The 20986-nt window shown below is 41.4% G+C and overlaps 1 protein-coding gene across 1 annotated transcript in view; it reads right to left on the minus strand.

Moving 5' to 3' along the window:
• The window catches only part of pclob (piccolo presynaptic cytomatrix protein b), a 55389-nt gene that overhangs the window by 14928 nt on the left and 19475 nt on the right, over window positions 1-20986 (minus strand). The window contains exons 11-18 of the mRNA XM_047595567.1: window positions 16163-17083; window positions 8860-15679; window positions 6819-8374; window positions 6359-6624; window positions 5149-5977; window positions 2932-3982; window positions 1328-1396; window positions 966-992 (exon numbers count right to left, since the gene is read on the minus strand). Coding sequence (XP_047451523.1) covers window positions 966-992; window positions 1328-1396; window positions 2932-3982; window positions 5149-5977; window positions 6359-6624; window positions 6819-8374; window positions 8860-15679; window positions 16163-17083 — 11539 coding nt within the window. The remainder of the gene's footprint in view (window positions 1-965; window positions 993-1327; window positions 1397-2931; window positions 3983-5148; window positions 5978-6358; window positions 6625-6818; window positions 8375-8859; window positions 15680-16162; window positions 17084-20986) is intronic.

Genomic DNA, 20986 nt, shown 5'->3' on the forward strand with positions numbered 1-20986 from the left:
TCAAGTCCATATTTTCATAGCTGCTGAATATGAAACACTGTTATTGAAAAAAGTACTGGGGAATTCTGTAGTGTGGTAATAACAATTGTAGTTGACGCACTGTGGGTTGGAGGGGTCCCTTGCTATTTTATTCTTAAATAGTGAGTGGCTGGTGTGTTTACACCCTTAGATTTCAGTGTAGCTCACGGCAAAACATACAAATCCATGTTCATAACTGTCAAGAAGTACTTGAGATAAGTGCAATGTGCTGTAAATCCTAGATTTACGATACTGGATGTAATGTGCTATATTTGATTTGACCATTGTACCATTCTGAAACCTTTATGTGGGGAAAAAAACTGAAGCTACAGCAAAAAGTCAGGCTGGTTGGGAATCTTCTGCATTGAAATGTTTTGTATTCAAGTCAATAATGTAATCTGCACAGGTCTGTCATGTGTCTTTGTTGACCTAAGGCAGGTGCACCACTAATGACAAATGAGTTAGGTTTCTTACATGTCTTCATTTGCTTATTGGTTTTAGGGTTTTCTGATCTCAAATCAGTGGAAACACTGACTTTTGATATTTGTGCAGGGAATCTCAATCATAACATAATTTGGTGTCAACACTTATGCACAATATACACATGACTTTTTAGTGCATGAACATGAATACTGGAAATGGGTCTGATATGCTTACAGTGCACTCATTCCTGAATGATGTATACGTGACGCCACTACAGTATATGACACATACAGTGTATCTGGTGCCATTAAGATGGAGTTGATTCCAGAATGGAACTGACATGTAAACTACTAGAGACCTGCTAAATGACATGTGATTGTTTACTTTTGAGATGCGGGTCATTCCAGAATGAGTCTGGTATGTTAAAAAAAAATCAACCAGAAGAAGAAGTGGACCATTCAGAACCATGATGTGCGGCATGGAGGCATACAGTCTCTATGTTACTACATGGGATGCTGTCTCACCTTCTATATTCCAGTTTGGGCCTCCAGCTGGGGTACAAAGTTGTATATATATTTTTTTAGAAATTCGTTCAACATTAGTACAGTGTTCTTAAAAACTACTGCAACTGTGCTATTACTAGATTTGTATAGTGAATAGAGCTTCAGCACATGCACTGAAAGCAATAGTAAATGTAAGATGCATGCTTAAAATTACCGCTCACATTACTAGCCTGACAGACAAATTTAAGCAGAAGCATTAAAATAAAAACATATAAAATGCATTTTAGGGGAAAAGTCATATCATTTTATGCAGGATCGAGCCATAAAACCTTAAAAGGATGTAACTCTACAATAAGTTTGACTAGTACTGTAATATACTCTACCGTGTCTGATACTTTCATGAAAGATTCTCGCATCATCTCTGTTCAAAGCCAGCATGGACTCACTTAGTGCTGTAATCAAGGCAGATGGACACTTTTACATGGGGTCAGGAGAAATATTACCTTCTCAACAAGAATTGAATTATACAGGACCTTCATAGTTGGTCCAGAAACAAAGCTATGCATTGGTGCACTAAACCTACTACCTGGTCGTAATGTAAATGTTTTGCAAAAGCCACTAGCATTTCATGATATATTTTGGGAATGCCATGTGTTTCTACTAAACACAAAACCTACTCATCTAATGAAATACTGGACTTTGTTTCCATAATGATAGCTACAGGAGTTGATTTACCTAAGCTAAAGGAACACTACCAATCCCACACTTATGGAGTTGAAGATATTACATGTCAGAATCTGCTGTCAGTCGCTACGGGACATGGACATCTCTCACAGCAATGAGACATCCACAGCAAAAACCAACAAGCAGAAAACATTAACTTTATTAAGATGGAAATGGAAAACATATATTACACAACATGCAAGGATGCAAAATCAGATACAAATATAAAATTAAAGATTACAGAAAGAAACACACATGGTTAACACAACACAAATGATACACAGTAATGTGATTCTAAAAGTTACTTATAAAAGTACTTTTATTTGCACGGTAGTTTCTGAAAAGGAATTGTTGACCTGTATAAAAAAAACATTGATCACTCTTACATTGGTGTGTCACTGGTTTGTCAGAAGCAGCCTTACTATAAAACCTAGCTTCAGCTTCAGAACACACAGGTATACCACCATGATCCAGAAATATTTAATTAAATTATGTGCTGCAAGATGTTACATTGAAGAAATGTCCAGATTTTAAACATCTCAATGCCATTAATCAGGGATGTATTTCCTATATATGTCTAAGTCATATATAGGCTTTCATGGGTTACATCACATATAATAAAATGACATAGTTTTGTTGCTTAATGACACATTTTGGGGCTCTTATAACACCTTTCATGCGATGTATACAACTTTATTTAAAAGTTATCCTTGCAACCTAATTTTTATAAAAACTTCCACTAGCTCTTTAGTAGTAATGTTTATGCGGGGGTGAATTCTCAGTGGTCTAGTTATATCTCCCGTGCATTCGCTGAATGTAAAGCTTACTTTTATTAATATGTGGGATGGCATAAAAAGGTCAGCTCTAATGTGGCAAACATGTACACTTAGCAAATCTGTTACCACTGAGTTTTAGGAGTAAGTACGATCTTTTTAACCTATGATTGTGAAAAAAAGAACAAAACATGCTATGAAATCACAGAACAAACGTGAATAGAACTGATTAGTGACATACATAAACTCGAGCAAGGAGTGTTATGTATCAGTGAGTAACATCGTAAATAGAAAGGAAAAAGCATGCAAATATCCAAGGTGATATTTACCATAACAGAGGGAAATATATTAACAAACAATAATTATCTAGAACACTAACACTTGAGAAAGAACCAGTTAATGCACAAGTCAGTAAGACCACGCAGGATTAGCATGCATGACAAGCAAGTCCACACAGTCGAATTGCTGCAACAGTCTTAGGCTCCATTTACCTTCACTGTCAGACATGGCGCCTTGCAAGTCATCCATGATGAACGCGATATCTCGATCATAGCCACGCGTCCGGGATTCCTCCCTCATATGTTGTTGTACCTCTGGCAAAGAATGGCTAGACCCAAATTGGTCCCTTGAGTCAGCAGAGATGGGAGGGAGAGGACCAGCTGAAGCTCTAGCCATACCCATAGGCTGCCCCACTGGGCTCAGAGGGCTTTCCTCCTCAGAGTTCTGAGCCACAATGGGGATGCGGCCCCGGCTTTGGCTGATAGGTAAACTGGTAGGTTTTGCCCTGGCCACCCCAGGGGCAAATGCTGCATCCAGGACCTCTCCCTCTGTTTTAAGTCTCAGTGAGGAACTGGATAGGTCTCTTTTGATAGATAAATCCAAGCCATAGACGGAAGAAGGGCGAGAAGAGGGGCGAGAAGAGGGACGGGAGCGAGTGCCACTTGGGTAGGTGCCATCATCCTGGGCAGTGGCCCTAATAGTGGATCCTAGTGCAAGAGACTGCCCAAGATTCAGAGAACCTGACAGGTTGGCCCCCAAGGAGGAACCCAGATATTTCTGCTGCTCAGACAAGTTCTTTCTTAGTCCAAAAGTAATCTCATCCTGAAGCAACCTAGCCCTAGCAGCCAGATTGGATACAGAGGAGGCTCCAGATCCCATGTAGCTGCCAAATTCTGGCTCAAGGTCCCTGCTTTCTTGAATTGGGGAAAACTTTGTGATGGCCTTTGGGTCTATTAAGGCCTTTTTATTCTTCATCTGCTTCTGGTAAAGCACGGCGGCTGGGAGTTGCTTTGCAGCCTGTTTTTCAAGGGTGAGACGACCAATACTATATTTCTCACCTTTAGGAAAATGGCGAAAACTGCTGTCACTGGGGAGATAGTGGGGCAGCCCTAGTCCTGTTAAGTGTTCTAGTCCCTCAGTTCCTCGCCTGAACTCCTGCTTGATCTGCTGTTTTAGTAGCTTCAGTTCATAAGGCTCCTCCATAGTGTCATCTTCTCCTTTACCATAACCCTGAAGTCGAGATGAACCTAAAAATTCTGCCACCTAAGAGGGAAAAATAACAAGCTTCAAGTTTAGTCTTTTCTAGACAATGTGGAAAACACTCATGAAATATCAAATGGACTTTATATGTTACGTATACTTCATGAAAAAGTGATCAATGGCCTGTCCTGTATATAGATTACAATGTCAACATTCTTTTTAATTATTTTCAAAGAGTAGTGTTTCAATAATAAATAAATAAAAAATAAAGGTTCATATTGCTATTGACCTATTGGTCTCTTCCAAATGTGGCTCCGAGCCCTATAGACACTGTTAGAAGGATGAGACCCTGCAGAAGTAGATGGAAACCTTTAACAAACAATGACTAGCTAAATGATAGCTAAAGCTTTGCTGCATTCTGAACAAGCTTAATCATTTCATCAAAGTAACAAAAAAAGCATGATAGAAATGCGCTCAGCCTTTAAATTAGCATATATACGTAAGTGCCATTTCTCACCTTTAATCTTAATAATGTCTATGTATACAGAATAACTCTGTGTGATATAACCTTTTTAACATATATGACCTAAATCGAGTTCAAATATAGTTGGCTGCTAGTTTATTGGGCAGCTCTATGTTGTTTTAACTTTTGTGTTGACTTTGCGATTCAAGTGAAGAGGATAAAAAGCAATTTCAGTCAGAGACACCAAAAGTAGTTGACAAAAATAGTATGCCAATATTACAGTGTAATAGTTAGGGGCATTAAAGGGCAGGGCCACACAGGAAAACTGGCAGATGAACTGGTATATAGAGGAACCCATTTGATGAGGGTGATCATCATAAGATTTGCACGATGAAAACAAAAATCTTCACGACTATACATGAATGTCCTTCAGCTTGCACAGTAAGTATACATGTTTCACTCCATTTTCTGAAGACCTGACTAAGGGCAGTCATACCCTGGAATAAGGAAGCTTTGAAGAAATCCATTGATAACTTTTTCCACGAAATATTGCAAATAAAGATTTTATTTGACTTGACCGTCATATGTTTTGTCTGTTCAATAACCTGTGAACCCCTAAACCTTAAGCATGATGAAACTATTAAAATTTATTCTGCGAATTGGCACTTTAAAATGTATTAATTGTTTTATTTTACAATCAAATGGGTACATGTACATGAGATGAGAGAGTTGAAAATTTAAGGTAATGTAACTATACAGCGTTTACCTCTGCTGTGCGCCTGGCGTCTGCTGCCCTGAGTAGTCTGTCTGCCTTGGACAACTCCTTATCAGGCAGGTTGAATCCAGAACCCAAGCCAGTATTGCTCAGCCCCGTCGATGCCTTGGTAAGCTCCCCTATATCCTCTATCAGCACATAGTTCCTGGCATTATGGTGGTCAATATCAGCATAGAAGGAATCAGCAGAAATGCTAGACATGGGACTAGAGGCCATGCTTCTTTCCTCTAGTCCTAGCCTCAAGTCCAAGTTGCCATACTTGCTCCCCAGATGAGCCACCCCATAACCACTCTCTGTGGAGGCTGGCACAATGAGAAGAGGCTGGTTGCGTATCACCTCATAGTTGGTAGTAATTTTTGGCTCTAAATCAGAAAGGGTGGTTTGACGTTGTTTACCCTGCTGCAAGAGCAGAGCATGTTGGTAACTGCCAGATTGAGCCTGGGCATGGGAGAGTGATAGGGTTGGGTAAGGAGACACTTGTTGGTGGTAAAGGGACTGTTGCTGATACAAGTTCTGTTGGGTATAGTGGCTGGTGGTTTGGGTCTGCGGGGCATACTGAGGATAATGTGAGTAGGGACTAGTTAGTGTGTTGTATTGGGAATCAGCTTCTGTCTGTGGGGGGATGAACTGCTCAAATTCTGACTGGGGAGCCGTCCGTGGTCTCTCAAGTCCTTCACCCCTGGCTTCTCTTATGTTGCTAACTTCACTGTCTGACATGTAGTCTCTTTCCTCTGCCACCCCCTGGAGATAGGCCCTCTCTCTCTTCTCTCTTTCCTTCAGCAAGGCCTCCTTACGGCGGTTTATACCCATCTCCAGGTACCTAGAATATTAGAAAAAGTCAATTCTGTTTTATAATCTAAGCACTAACACTTCTATCAACATTACAACCACACAGGCAAATAATGTTCGGGTTTCTCACACAGTAGTACCTGTTACTATGTGTGAGTGTTGAGAGGTCTCATTGTGTGTTGTCAAGGCAGCCTTTTAGCCCATAAGCTATCAAAGTAAAAAGGGAATCATGCAGAGAAATTAGGAGTAATGATTGCATGAAATGGACCAATGCAATGGTATTGGCTTCATTTATTGTATGACATATGAACTGATGGTGAGTTACTGATTGATGAACTACTGTCACATGGTAAAGAAAAAAAAACCTATATTTATATATATATATGTTGTTATTAAATCTGGAGCATCTCACCGTAGCTTGGCATCAATCTCCTTTTCCTCTTCATCTAGCTCAGCCTGTTTCTTGCGAAGTTTTGAAGACTCTCTCTCCACCAGATCAAGCTCTTTGTCAATATCCTGCAGAATCTTTGCCCTGGCCATCGTTGTACTACGAGCAAGACGGCGGCGAGCAGAATTGGTGCTGTAGCCTGACCTTCCTGTCAGAGAGTCATCTTCGGGTGGGGGGTCTGGTAGTGTCCGCTTAACCTTTTTACCTGTACCAGAGGGAGATCCTCGGCCCTTCCACAATAAAAGAAAAAAAAAAATATATATATATATATATACATTGAATTAATTTAATTATTCCGAGAGTGAAATGACTGCAATTTACTGCATGCTTAACTATAAACCTACAACCTGCATGTTTTTAAAACAGTCACAGTTATGGAAACACTGTTCAGCATTGTTTTTCCTTTATGCCTACTATTACTTACAGAATAGCTGTCTGCATAGTATCCTCCCATCCTGTCGTCTGCGGAAGCAGTAAGGGATTTTGGATCAGAAAGAGACTTCTGACCGGGCTTTAGTATCCGTGGGCCAGAAGAAAACCTAGTTGGGTCAGCAGTCAGCATTCTCTGTCCTCCGAGTGACTTTTCTGGTGACAGCGGGGAGACTTGGGTGTAGAAGATTTTAGATTTGGAGGGAACGTCAGCCGTTAGATGTGTGCTGTACCCAATCTCAATGGGTGTGTGCCTTCTGTCTGAGTCTGTCTGACAGCTTAGACTACCACCTCTCTGAGAGTTTTCTGGAGCTGATATGTGCTTGATAATTTCTACCTTTGTGTCCATCTGGACATTGGGTCGTTTGATAGTTCCCGAGTGGTCAGTCTGTACAGATATCTCTGCCACTGTCTGGATAGCAATACTAGATACTTTGGAGCCATGTTTCCCATCACTGCTATGCTTTCGAGAGCGTCGTCGAGCTTTTGTGGGAGCATCCCATTCATCTTGGTCCTCATCATCAGTCTGAGCTGAGCTATCAACATTTCTTTTATTTTTCTTTCTTCTTCCCACATGTTGCTTCTCTGCTGAGTCTTCATCGTCTGTCTGCACTCCACTATCAATTATTTTTTTCCCTATGTCCTGATCAGCTTGAAGCTTTACTAGATTTAGCTGGTCATGGGTTTCCTCTATACGTGTCCCAACAGTTGGAGTTGTGGACTCATCTTTGACAGGCCAGTACTGACCACTATCCCCTACTCCTGCATATTTAGCATCTAGAAGGTGCCCTGTGCTGCCATAGTGCTCATCTAGCTGTCGTTGGAGTTGCAGCTGCAGTTGTTGAATTTGCTGCAACTGCTCTTTCTGTTGGGCATAGGTCTCCTGCTGGGCCACCATATGGGCATGATGCTCTTCTTCTTGCTGCAGGAGAAGTTGTTGTTTCAGAGCCTGAAGTTCCTCAAGCTCCCTTTGGACCATAAGCTGTTCCTGTTCTCTGTAACGGTGGATTTCCTGCCTTTCCCACTCCAGCTCCTCAGCAAGACACAGCTGCTTAAGTTTCTCTAGTTCTAGGAACTCCCTCTCCATCTGATACTGGGCCATCTTGGTGTTGTCTAAACCAGGGAATATTGGGGAAGACGCTAAGGCATCCAGGGAGGCTGCAATTGCTTCCAAGGTGGTGTCTGAGTACATGTCTGGATAGCCGGTTATGATGTCTGCCAAAGCTGTGGGTAGAAGCTCCTTAGGTAGCCCAGTGTCAAAAGGAATTAGCTGTCCTGGGTCTGTAGTGGGAAGGAAGCCATATGGATGTGGCATTGACTGGTTCTGGACTGTTGATGTAGGTGTTAAGGTAGTACTAAAGATGGACCCTGGTTGAGTTGTAATTGCATAAGTGGATGGAATTGGGGCAGCAACTGAAGAGTAAACTATTCCATCTGAGGTTCTTAGAGCACTATTTACACCAAATCCAGCTGCAGGGACCTGAGAGTATGGAGCAGTAGTCATCACGGGGTAGACTCCAGTAGCTTTGCTAGTGTAGTCTAGCGCTTTACCTGCCATAATAAGTTCAGAGATATAGATTTTTACTTTATCAAATAGTTTGTAATTTTAGAAACAAACTGTACAGTATATAAGTTAAAGGTCATGCGATTCAGATTTAGAAAGAATTCCACTGTGCATGCACAACTGTAGTCATTCTGGCTAGCAAGATGCAAAGCCTAAATATTGAGGGAGCACACGCAGGCATACACATGCATCTGTATTAAGAAAAAAAAGAAAGAAAAGAAAACATGCAGGTGTTAATACTTAATGAAGCCATGCATAATAAACAGCAAAGCAAAAGCATAACATAATTAACTTAATTGAAAACAAGCACTAATGTCTTCTGTAAGGTCAAACTGTAACAATATGTGGTAAAAAGCAAGGGAACTTTCTAAATAAAATAAAACAAAATCTAAATCAGTGAAATTCAGGCTTATTAAATAAATGCAAAGCATGATAAATAAAACTGAAAACACAGAAAAGCCCTCATACTCACCAGCAGAAATTTTAGCAGCAGTGAGGTCTATAGCACTATCCGAAGACCCAGAGAGGTAGTCAAAGTCACTCTTGGGATCATAGGAGAACAGTCCTGCCTCTGTTAAGTTGGTCTCAGACATTGATGCTTTTATACCATTCATTCCTTTGATACCATACAATCCAGCATTATCATATTGATAGTGGTCATCTCTATAGCCAAACCGATTGTCAGGCTGGATTGTAACTGGGGGCTGTGTTCTGCAGCTTCCTGTGAATGGTAGCTTGTAGATGACATCACAGCATACACTTCTTCTACCAGCTGTAAGATCCACTGGAGTCCCATCGTCCTCTACAACAGTGGTCACCACTCCAGGGCTAGTACCAGACAAAGTCACCATAGCTCTCACTGGCCTGTAGTTTGACAGATCCATGGCTCCTGTGGCTTCTAGAGAAAGTACAGGACCTCCATTGCTGATAATTGCTGGGGCTGAGGACATTGGCTGTTTTTCTCTGGAGGAGACAAGAGCTTCAAAGGAAAGGTTAATGGGCAAGTCCTGGGCTGCAGATGCTGCAGCACTGACTGCAGGTCTGGAATTCACAGGTCTGTATACAATCTGCGCTAGTGGTTCAAATGATTTGTATGTGGTGAGAGGCAGAGGCAATGACGTAACAGGACCCTGCAAATCGAGCGGTTTCTCTGCTGGAATGTTGTTATATGAAGCTATAGTGGCTGTGCATGTTACTATTGTAATGCTGTCAGTGACAACAGACAGCGTTGTTGCAGGGGTGACTTCTGCACTGAGATTTACTATATTAGGCTGTACTGCTGTTATTTGACGTCCACTAGAATCACTTGAAAAAGACTGTCGACATGAAGCAGGTGGGGTCAGGTCCATGCCTTGCTCAGTCATCTTTATGCCAACCTTCATAGTGCGTAAATCAACAACATCACCAGGATAAATGATCTTACCATTGTGTTTGGGTACAGGTTGGACTTTAGCTGTGTCTGGCTGTATAGTGATTGCTACACTTGGTGGAGGGACCTGTGGAAGTCTTTCATGGACAACAGAAACAGTGGTCCTCTGGACCTCAGTGGTGACCACCTGAGTTACGAGGTTGGGCAGACTCTCAGGAGGCTGCCCTGCAGTGGAAATTGAAGAAGAATACATATGACTCATACTAGAGACCACCTTTTCTGGTCCTCTAATCTCTTGGCTCTCAATAGACTCTTGCTGAATTTTAGTGATGGTAATTGGAGCCACAGATACAACCTGTGGAATGTCCTGCATGGTGGGCATTGACGTTCTCCTGGTATACGCGTCAGTAGTTATTATCTCAACAGGGTGGTCATATTCTGATGGATAAGTCAATACTTGTGGCCGCTGTTCTGTTGAGGGAACAGATTCTCTCCTGTAAAGGGCCTGACCATCATAACCACCAGCAGGAATATCTTTTTCAGCAGGCATGTTTACGACATGTACCAATTGTAATGGTTGCTGCATGGTTATGGATTGTCTCCTAGTGGCAGAAAAAGCCTCTGTTGTAACCACTTGCGATGGCATGTCATACTCTGCTGGATAAGGAAATATCTCAGTTGTGGTGTGTGTCGGCTGTACTATGGATGATATGGATGTCCTCCTCCTACTGGTGGTTTCCTCTGTTTTAATAACTGGCATACCAGCCACTGCCAGAGGTTGTATTGCTGGTGATGGTATTGAAGCTCTTCTTACATCAGAACCCTTTGTAATAATCTCTGTGGGTGTTTCACATCCAGACTGCAATGCTATGACCTCCAGAGGTGGAATTGAACGGGGCATCACTGATGATGTAATTGTTCCATAGACCTGTGGAACGTAATTATCAGGAGGAATATCTGTGTGTCCGAGTGTTGCAAATGGTTGAACTTCCATCACAAAATGTGTTGGTGTTACTGTAGCTGTTATAGGAGTTTCCATCTTAGCAGCTGGACTCGCTGATGTTAACTCAGCTACCACAGATGTTGGGGTAACTTCAATAGGCAGGCGTTGAGGTACTGGAGATACAATTGCTACTTCTGGTATTCCAACAGCAGTGCCACCTGTAATAACCTCTGTGGGTAATGCAGACTTTGTAGGGAGGGTCACCATTTCAGCTGTAAAAAGTGGTTGCTGTATAGGTATGTGCTCTGTCACCAAAGGCAGAATTTCTAAAGGCTGTGCAGTTTGTGGTACTGATGAGAATTCAGAAATGGTGCAGGTATTGTTAAAACCTGTAGGCAATTCTTGCTCTTTAGCGTGAGTTAATGTTTCAAACACTGGAATTGGCTGTTTGTCAGCAATTTGCTGACTTACGTCTGGCTCAAATGGTCCTGTTGGGTCTGTTTCTGTAACAACATCAGTAGATATTTCTTCTTCTCTTTGTTGCATTTCTATTTGTGAGTCAACTTGTGGATAAAGAACAGTTGAGTAGACTGGATGTAGCATCTCTTGGGGGACTTGTGCAGATACTTCAGGCTGCAGTGGTACAGTAATAACTTCTGTCAGCTCCAACTGCACAAATTCAGTTAGTTCTGGGGCCTGGGGAAGCAATGCTTCAACTGAAGCCTCTGGAGAAATAGTTAGGACAGTTGTCATGCTTGGATGCTGGGGGATGTATGGTATAGACTCTGCTCTTGCTTTGACTTGGACTGTTTGTGGCTGAGTAAGAACTTCTGGCTCAGGTAGCATTACAGATACCCCGGACGTTGATTTAAGTGGTGGCGGTGGCATTGATAGTTGTTGTTGCACATATGGTTTCTTTATTGGTAGAGGTACAGCATGTACCTGGATAGGAATTTCCTGATCTGATGATACAGTAATTATATCAGCAGTGAGGGGTGGCTGCCCTACAGAAGGAACAGAGTCTCTCTTCCCTTGCACTTCAACACCCACTACCTCTGAGCTTGTCACTTGCACTTCTGCCACAGTTGGAGCTACAGGTATCGGAGGAGGTTGCCTTACAGTAGGAACAGAAGCTCTCCTAACTGTAGCCTGTGCTGAGAATCCCTCAGTGGGTGTTTTCTGCTCTGATGGTGGGGTCCATACACTTGAAACTTTTGTAGACGGGATGGACCCTCGTCTTACGGGTGCCTGAACTGTTATGGCCTCTGTTGGTGAGCCAGGCTCTGATGGAAGTGTTATCACTACATAGGTCTGTAAACATTTGGCATGTCTAGGAGACAAAGGTGACTTAGGAGATGAGGCACCCAACTTAGATTCCACAGGTCGTGTCAGGCTAAGTGATAAAGCCTTTGGAGGCTCTTTCATCCTGGGTAGTGTTGCTGCTTTGGGGGCCACAGCAGGAGGAGGTGGCTTGACACTCTCTCCTGGCTTGTGGCTGAAAACCAGTCCAGCTGGAATTGATATAGGTTTGGGTGGTATAGGTGGAGGAGGCTTAGTAGTTTGACTTGGACCAGTTATAACATAAACAGGCGCATCTGCTCCTATAGCAGCTGTCACTCCAGTGGGAAGTGAAGACTTAGGATAAACTGATGGTTTGGGTAAAGCAGAGGAAGGCGGTGGAGTTGAATCTGCAGATACGTCAGATGTGTGTTCAGCTTTTGTCATCTGTGTAGGTTTCGGTGGAAGCGGTGAAACTGACGCTACTTGCACTGCTGACACCTTACTGGATACTGAATATATATCTGTGCTGCATGTATCTGATGCCTGGTGTGTGACAATTTGACTACTTTCTGGATGAGAAGTGTCAGATATTGGCCCTGTGCTAGCTTTGTCTTGTGTGGTCTGTCCAAGAAGGGATATATTTTCTGCACTGGGCACAATGATGACTACATGACCCTGTCTGGTTGGTTTCACAACTTGAGGTACTTGATCTATATTATCTGGTTGAATTACTTCCATTTTTGGCTGTATATCCACAACTACAGACTGCATTGGCTGGCCAGCCACTGTAGTTCCTAATGTAGTGGGTGTGATATTGTCTGCATTACTCTCAGGTAATGATACTGAAGTAGACCGAGGGGGAGGAGGTGGTGGGACCTTCTTTTTGACTATAGTAGTTGATGCTGGAGCTGGTGGAGGCACCTGGGCAGTTTGAGCTAAGGCTGGACTTATTGATGGAATGGCTGATGCCACAGGAACTGAATGTACCACTTGGGCTTGCGCTTGAGCTTTGGTAGTTATGAATGCAGAGACTGGTAGTGGGGTTTGTCCAAATACCGGAGCTGTTGTAGAAACAAGGTCAGGCATCTGGACTATAACTGGCCCAGAGCAGGAGGTCATGCTGACAGAAGCCGAAACTTTACTGGTTGAAGTTGGAGTGGAGACGTCAACTGGTAGAGCTGTAACTAGGGCTGTAGTTTGAGCTGAAACAACAACAGGTGCTGGAGTTGCTGATGAGACTTGTAAACCAGTTGGAACCTTAACTGGTACTTGAGATGGAGATGAAACCAAGTCTGGCATTTGGACTACCACGGGCACAGCAGAAGATATCTCCACAAAGGCTGGAGTTGCAGGTGCAGCAACAGAAGCATTCCCAGCTACTGCAGCTGATTGCGCTGTGGATGGATCAGACACTACATCTGGTATTGTAACTACAACTGTGGCTGAAGTAGGACAAGGGACTGGTGGTACAGTAGATGGTGCGGTTGCAATTGTGACAGGCAATGGTGAGATTTCTGGAGGTGATTGCATTTTAAATGATGTTGGTGGCGTCGGTGTAGACAGTGGAGTAGAATCTGACGAAACAGGTGTTTGAGCCTGGATTGAGGAAGAAGATGTGGCATTAGAATCCAAACTGGAATCTGGAGTAGCTGGTGAAGTTGGAGATGACATTGGTGAAACAGGAGAAGGTGTAGTAGTTAGTTCTGGGGCTGAAATTGGTGTTGGAATTGGTTTTGGCTCTGGAATTTCACAGACCACACATATAGGCTCTATCTCAGTGGTCTCAGACAAAGGTGGACTTATAGATGTATCTTCTTTAGTCTCTGAGTCATCACTAGGGGTAATATCAGAAGAAACACCAATGCCGTACTCGTCTGCAAGACTATCATCCTCCTCCTCCCCAGATGAACACTGTGTAATCTTAAGGTCTGGTATGGGGAACAGTGCTTTCATGAGTGCAGGATCTTGAGGAACCATAGGTCTAATGAAACCTATAGAGCCACTTGGAGTACTGGGAATAACAGTTACCTCAGGTCGCTTAGGTGGTTCTGAAGGTCGTGGGGGGGCTGGTCGTTTCTTTTTCTTCACTGGAAATTCACTGGACTCGGCGCTTAGAGAATTATCAGTTTGTTCAGTGAGATATATTTCTTCTGTAGGCATGGCCACCACACAGGTCTCAACAGCTGAAGATGGACCAGCAACAGATGACCCCCCTGGGGAAGATTCCAGGGCAGTCTGGGCTTGCTGAAATTCTTGCTCTATCATCATCAGTTCTCTCTTTTTCAGCATCATTTCCTCATAAACTTCCTCTGGAGACCTGAGTTTTTTAAGAGATTCAGAGGCAGTATCGTGTTTGGGTTCTTCTTCTTGAAACTCACTTATCTTTATTTCAGGCTCTTCAACTAATGATTCATAAAGATAGTCCTCTATTGCCATTCCCCCATAAAGTGGTTCGACATCAGGAGGACTCTCTCCTGGAATAGCTTTTGTCTTCTGAATAATCTCCTCATATGCTTCTTCAGCGCTCTTGAGTGATTTTGTCACAGTATCTTTGTCTTCAAAAGGATCAGATGATGTATGATAAGGTATGACTGTTGGTGAAGGTTTACGTCCTCTCTGTACAGCTCGCCTGACTTCTGGTTCTGACTCTATGCTAGCTGAGTAGTCAGAGCCAGATGTTCTATGGCTTTCATCTGTTACGGTGACCTCTTTTAGATCCTCTGTGGAGTAAACATCCTTGGGTGGAGACAGTGGTTGGGCATGGGTTCCCATCTTCTCTTCTTCAGAGGAATCTTCAATGGTGGGGAGAGGCTGAGTTGGCTGCCTGTGCTTACCTTTTCGCTGCTGTTTGTCCTTACTGACTTTCTTGCGACTAGGACTGCTATCACTGTCCTCCTCCAGAGATGAGGCTGAAGTAGGTGAAGATCCTGGTGTGAAACTAGATGCCTGAACACTTGATGAGCCCTTTGACAAGGATTCTGTAATGCTCTCTACTTCTTCATCAGTGCTTTGTCTCTGTCTCACGACTGGAATAGCTTTCTTGAAAGTAGTCCTGGGCATTGTTTCAGGAACATTTTCATTTGCAGTGACAGCTTTTGGAGGAGTCTTTTTCCCATCTGAGCTCTCTTCATTATCTTTGGTCCCTTTTTCAGACAGTGGTTGAGTTGTTACTGAAGCATTGTCAAGCTCGACCTCCTTGACATTTGCCAAATTGTTTTCTTTCTCGTCTTCTGATACAGACATGTCTTCTTCATTACCCATACCCATTATCTGCTTGCGGATGAACTCTTCATCTTCGACGGAGGAGTCAGCGCTTTCAGTTTTGATATCTTCACTGCTTGATGAAACATTGGTCACTTCCTGATTCCTCCTGTGGACTTTAGGTGATGGTGATGGTGTGAGCTCGCTTTCACTGCTTTCATCAACTGGGTGGAAACTTAGACGCCTTCTGTCAGGTTTAACCTCCTCTTTTACTGGAATGGATGAATCTTTATTTCTACCATTTTTACTTGCATCGCTTGTTTGTCCATCAGTCAATTCCAGTAAAATGGGTAAAATCTGGGGTTTATCTTCATCATACTCATCTGCTTTAAATTCAGGCATTGTAGTCACCAGGGCAACATTTTCCAATGGAACCTGCCCAATGGGTATAGAGAACCTCCTTTTTTCTTTTGACTCTTCTTTGTTTGCATCTTGATCCTAAAATGTGAAAAACAAATGATCAGTAAATATACTTCCTGACAAAGGTGTATCCTTTACAAAAGCCTTGTCAATAAGCTAAGCAGTTTTTGTTACCCTGTAGTAGATGACACATAAACATGTTTGAGTTAATCGGAGTAATTGAAAAATCATTTCACAACAAATAAAGATTGTATCAATTGTGTAAACAATTTTAATCATAATTCCCTTCCTATAGCAGGTCTGCTATAAACACTACATATACTTTAAAAATCTGTACCAGTTCTATAGGCAAACAATAACCACATGATTACATGAATTTACATGCATTAAACAGAACATTGGTATTTTGTCTTCAAATTAACCTTCATGAATTTAGGAAATATATTGACAAGATGTCTGTAATTACAGGATGAGTCTCATAGTGCTTTTTCATGCATTATTTAGTAGTCAGTAGTATTAGTAGTAGTCAATAAATATTTAAATAAGATAATCCATTCTTACTTTTAATATAATGCTTTCTGGTTGTGACTCATTTGCAGTTGGGGTGGTGTCACTAATCGTTTGAATCGGCTTATCATCTATTTCCTTTCTGTCAGCTGCTATGACTTGTTCCATTTCCATAACTAGATCTTTTTCTTGAGACTTTGGTTGCACATCAACTTGCTGCAGAGGTTTTGCTGCCTCTGTCAGTTTGATGTGATCATCAGGCTCTGTTTTAATCCTCTCTTTAACAGAAAGCCCCGGCTTTGTCTCAGTCTCATGAACAATGTCGACTGTTGTAACCTCTGCAGAAATAGGGGGTGTGGGTTCATCTGTAACCTCAGTCTCTTTGAAAGAAGATGCTGTATCTTCAACTGCTGGAAGATCAGCCTCAACCACTGTATCTTTAGTTGATTCTGCTGCACCGGTATCCATTTTCACTCCCTCATCTTTGTTTTCCATGGTTTCTGTCTTGTGAAGATCAGTGTTTGGTGGTGCAGCTTTTGGCGTTAACTCTGTCTGTTGCACAGGAGTCATAATAGGTATAAAAGAATCTGTTGCGGATTCTGCCAAAGGCTGGTTTTCTGCCAAAACCAATGGAACCTTTGCTGTTGTGGTTATGCTCATTGTCCCAGGCTCAATTTGTGTTGAAACCTCTGTAGCCTCCGTCTGATCAAGTGTAGATTCTATTTTTGCTTTTGTGATTGGAACTGTTGGTATGACCTCGACAGGGACAGGTACAGGTACAGGTTGTGATTTTGTAGCTCCAAGTTTGGGCTCTGCCATTGTGTCTGCAACTTTGTGATCTGCCTTTTTGTTTGCAGGTGTGGCTTGGATTTCTGGCTTGGCAGGTGTAGCTGAAGGTGGAGGCATTTTTCCAGAGTCTACCAGTTGTCCTGACAGAGCCCTTTGTGTCTGGCAATTCAAACACAGCCATTCCTTCTGTGATAAACAGAACACAAAATGCAAAATAATATTAGGAAACACATTATGCAAATATTAACAACAAACACATAACAGACCCGTTTATAGGTAATCACTAAAGTACCTTGTATACAGTAAACAATAGGTATATATACATATACATATATGTATATATATATATATATATCTGAACTACTACTCCATCCATCCATCCATCCATCCATCCATCCATCCATCCATCCTTCATTCATCTGTCACCGACAACGACTAGTATCATGAAACCAGTTATATTTATAAGAATGATTAGTTCAGCATCACTAAGCTGATACCATAGCTACGTCTTTGATGTTGCTGAGTTAGTTGTTCTAGTGTGGTATATGTAAGACCAGTCCTTACTACAGACTTTTTGTTGCAACTTGAAATGTATTCACGCACAACTAATCCATTTCGGCTCAATCAAACAATAGTCAATATTTGCATTTGTTGTTATGTTTGCTATATCTCTGACGTTTGAGTGAATCAGCATTTTCTTATAATTAAAAAAGGTAAAACATGTAAAATATGTAACCGAGTGGTGGTTAGTCAGAAGCAGGCTGTGATGAATGCCCCACCAGCCACAAACCTGAAGTCAGCCACTTAATAAATTAGTAAACATTTGATTTTGTTTTTCACAGTTTAACTCAAAAGTTATTTCCAAAATTCTTCCTTTTGGTGCACAAGTCAGCACAAGTTCCTCATTAAATGGTCCTGCCTCCACTTGACTGTATAAAGACCACAGACAAATAGTGCCCTAAAACTTAATCAGTGAAACGGCAATAACTTGGCAAGCCAATCAACACATCACACAAAGGACACTGACACTGTTTATAATAGCCAGTTGAGGTGGGATGGGGGATTGTGTATAAAAGAAATAATAATTAACAATTACAGACTTCAAACTCTCTTTGACTAATAATCACCATATTCAGTCACCATAATTATGTTTTATGGCTCAAGTAATTTATAAAGTTCAGCACTGAAGTACATAACCATCATCACAATATTGTGCAAAACAGTTGTGACTCATCAGAGAATGGACAGGGGCCTTCTGAGGGTGTCCTGTGACGTCTGACAACAGAATGTTGTTAGTGGGGGCCTTTGGGTCCTATGGGTTGAGGGGAGAAGACTCTGTGGATCAAAATTGCTCCAGTGCATCAGTTTGAGATCTAGTGAATTTGGAGGCTAGATCAACATCTTATACTGTTTGTCATGTTTTTTGTGATGTTTATAAACCATTTGTGTGTGTGTGTGTGTGTGTGTGTGTGTGTGTGTGTGTGTGTCAGTGTCAGTGTCAGGCTGCATCCTGCTGGGGACGGCTGCTGCCATCAAGGTGTCATTACCATGGGGTGGGGGTGCCTGGTGTGGTCTGGTACATGTATAAGTAACACTGCAACATTGCAGAACCTTGCATTTTTACAAGATGATCAATGTCATTCACTTCATCTGTCAGTGGTCATAATGATATGCCTGATCGGTGCAATCAGAGTGAGTAATCTGACTCTGTTTAGTCAATGTTTAGTGTGCATTGCTGTCCAAAAACTAAACTTGTAATGGTCTTTGTGTGTGCATCAGCCCATCTGTCACTGTGTTCTGTTGTAAACAAACTGACTCTTGTGTGTTAAAATATGTTTAATTCATGCTCGCCTGTTGTCCGTAATATATTTAAATATCTGTAAAATGACAATGTCTGAGTTGAAGCAAGCTCACAAAAAGGAGCTGCTTTTAGCAGCATTAGCTGAAAAATATCACTTATTTATTGGAATTTTACTACTTTAAGCGGTTATGTAAATCCTTACTAACCACAGACAGAAACAACTAGCTGCAACAAATGTATATCTTAAGCTTTTAAAAGTCTAGTCTAGAGTCGGAAAAGTTTAGTCTGCAAAAAAAACAAACAACAACAAAAAAACCTGCATAATGTCATATCTGCCAACTGACAGTGAAGTTGTGCCCCTGTCTTGTGGTACATAAAGTTCATAGGTTTCACATTTTGACTACTAAAGAAGTATCGACTTGTTACAGACCAAAGTGTAGAAGAATTGAAAGTCTAGTTGTAATGCTGAGTAATACCACACCACTTAAAGTAATGCGAAAATCAGTAGTCAGCCCATGCCATCTGTGCTAAAAATCCAAAGCATTTACCCTTAAATATTTATCATATATAACATTTTTAATAAACACTTGTGGTTCCTAATCATACATGCTCACTGCAGTTACAATAGACCTGAAATCATATGTAAGACAGCAATAAAAATGCTTACCTTGCAGAAAAGCTTATCACATTTTGTAAGGAATGCTCTTACTATAAAACGTAATCCTCTGAAGACATCTAAGCTCCATTAATGGGCATTTAAAGAGGAGAGGAAGATAAAGGCTGTGAGTAGATCAAGCAGTGTGTCTGTACTAGCAACCTGGCAGACCAGTTCACAGCAATGCGACTGCCTCTGCAGAGCCAGGGAAAGCTGCTCTGATACGAAACAGAGGGGGAGTTTACAACACACACATAAACAGTGAAACACCTTCACATTTTAATTGCTTCAGTGTTGAAATTGTGTTTTAAACATATACATATTTATCTAAAGAAACACAAGAGCCTCTTTATGAAGGGGACATGAATGTGGACGTGTCCATAAATGCATATTTTAGCTTAAAGGTTGGCACCAGTGCACAATCAATACATAACATAACTCAGGGGATCACAAATTTATCCTTCGTCATAACCAGGTTTAGACCCCCTCTTATGATCCTGCTGTCCTGGACATATCCTCTTTGATATCCTACAAGTCACACTGCTAGGTCTTGATGATATCACACTGCCTAGAAACACTACAAAGACAAAAAATAAATATTTTTTAAATGACTGGTCAAATAAGAAACAAAAATGTATTATTGTATACAACCTCCAATACAATCCATACAAATATTTGATACTTGGTATGAAGTTATAACTATTTACATTCTACTTAAAAACAGCACTAATACAGCAGGGAAAGCCGGATTAGCTGCATTGCTGTAAAATATTTCATAGTATGGCAAATATTCATATTAAAACAAAATTACAACTAAAAATCAACACCGATGCATGCAGCAGTTTGACTAATACTGTTACACTTGTGTTCCTCTGGTCATGGTTCAGTCAGTAACAAACCCTTACATAGCACATTGCATGATGCTTGCATTTGTCTAAACCGGTAAATAATTTAAACCTCTGCGATGTAAACCTCTCACACACTAACTTACTGTGTGTGTGCGCCAACACACTGGAACGCACTATATTTTTGTGTATTTTACACACTTACACACACACACAAAAAAGGAAATGCCTGTAATGTATATATCCCTCTGCTTCTTCTCCTCCTCCATCTCCTTCCCTGTCATGATGCAGGTTGTAGTCACAGCTAACAAGGAATACGCTCCCGTTGCTGTGCTCTAATCAGCAAAATCATGTCACTACGTAGGCCGTTCCGATGATGTATCAGCAATAACAAACTTTAGCTCTTCGTGCTTGTCTGATCATCTTGTAGCACAATGTCTTTTGTCTTTTATAGCTATGAAAATAAACTAAAGTACTGTATATCTGTATACAAATGGCATTTTCAAGTAAATTATATTGAGAAAAAAAAAACATTATTCTTTAACGTGTAACAATTGCACATAGACCCCGAAAGAAATGACTAATTCCATTTTGTAATTTTGGATATTAAATCAGATCTGTTTCACAGTTTCTCCAGAGATAAATGTTCAGTGCATATTTACACTCTATCAACAAATATATCAATACATCTTCACTTGGCATTCCACCATTCAGCTTTATTTTATCATTTACTCGTAATTTGTTTAGTGCAACTAAGGTTAACTACACACAGTCCATGACATTAGAAC

The sequence above is a fragment of the Mugil cephalus genome, chromosome 10, assembly GCF_022458985.1.
Source record: "Mugil cephalus isolate CIBA_MC_2020 chromosome 10, CIBA_Mcephalus_1.1, whole genome shotgun sequence".
Classification (NCBI taxonomy): domain Eukaryota; kingdom Metazoa; phylum Chordata; class Actinopteri; order Mugiliformes; family Mugilidae; genus Mugil; species Mugil cephalus.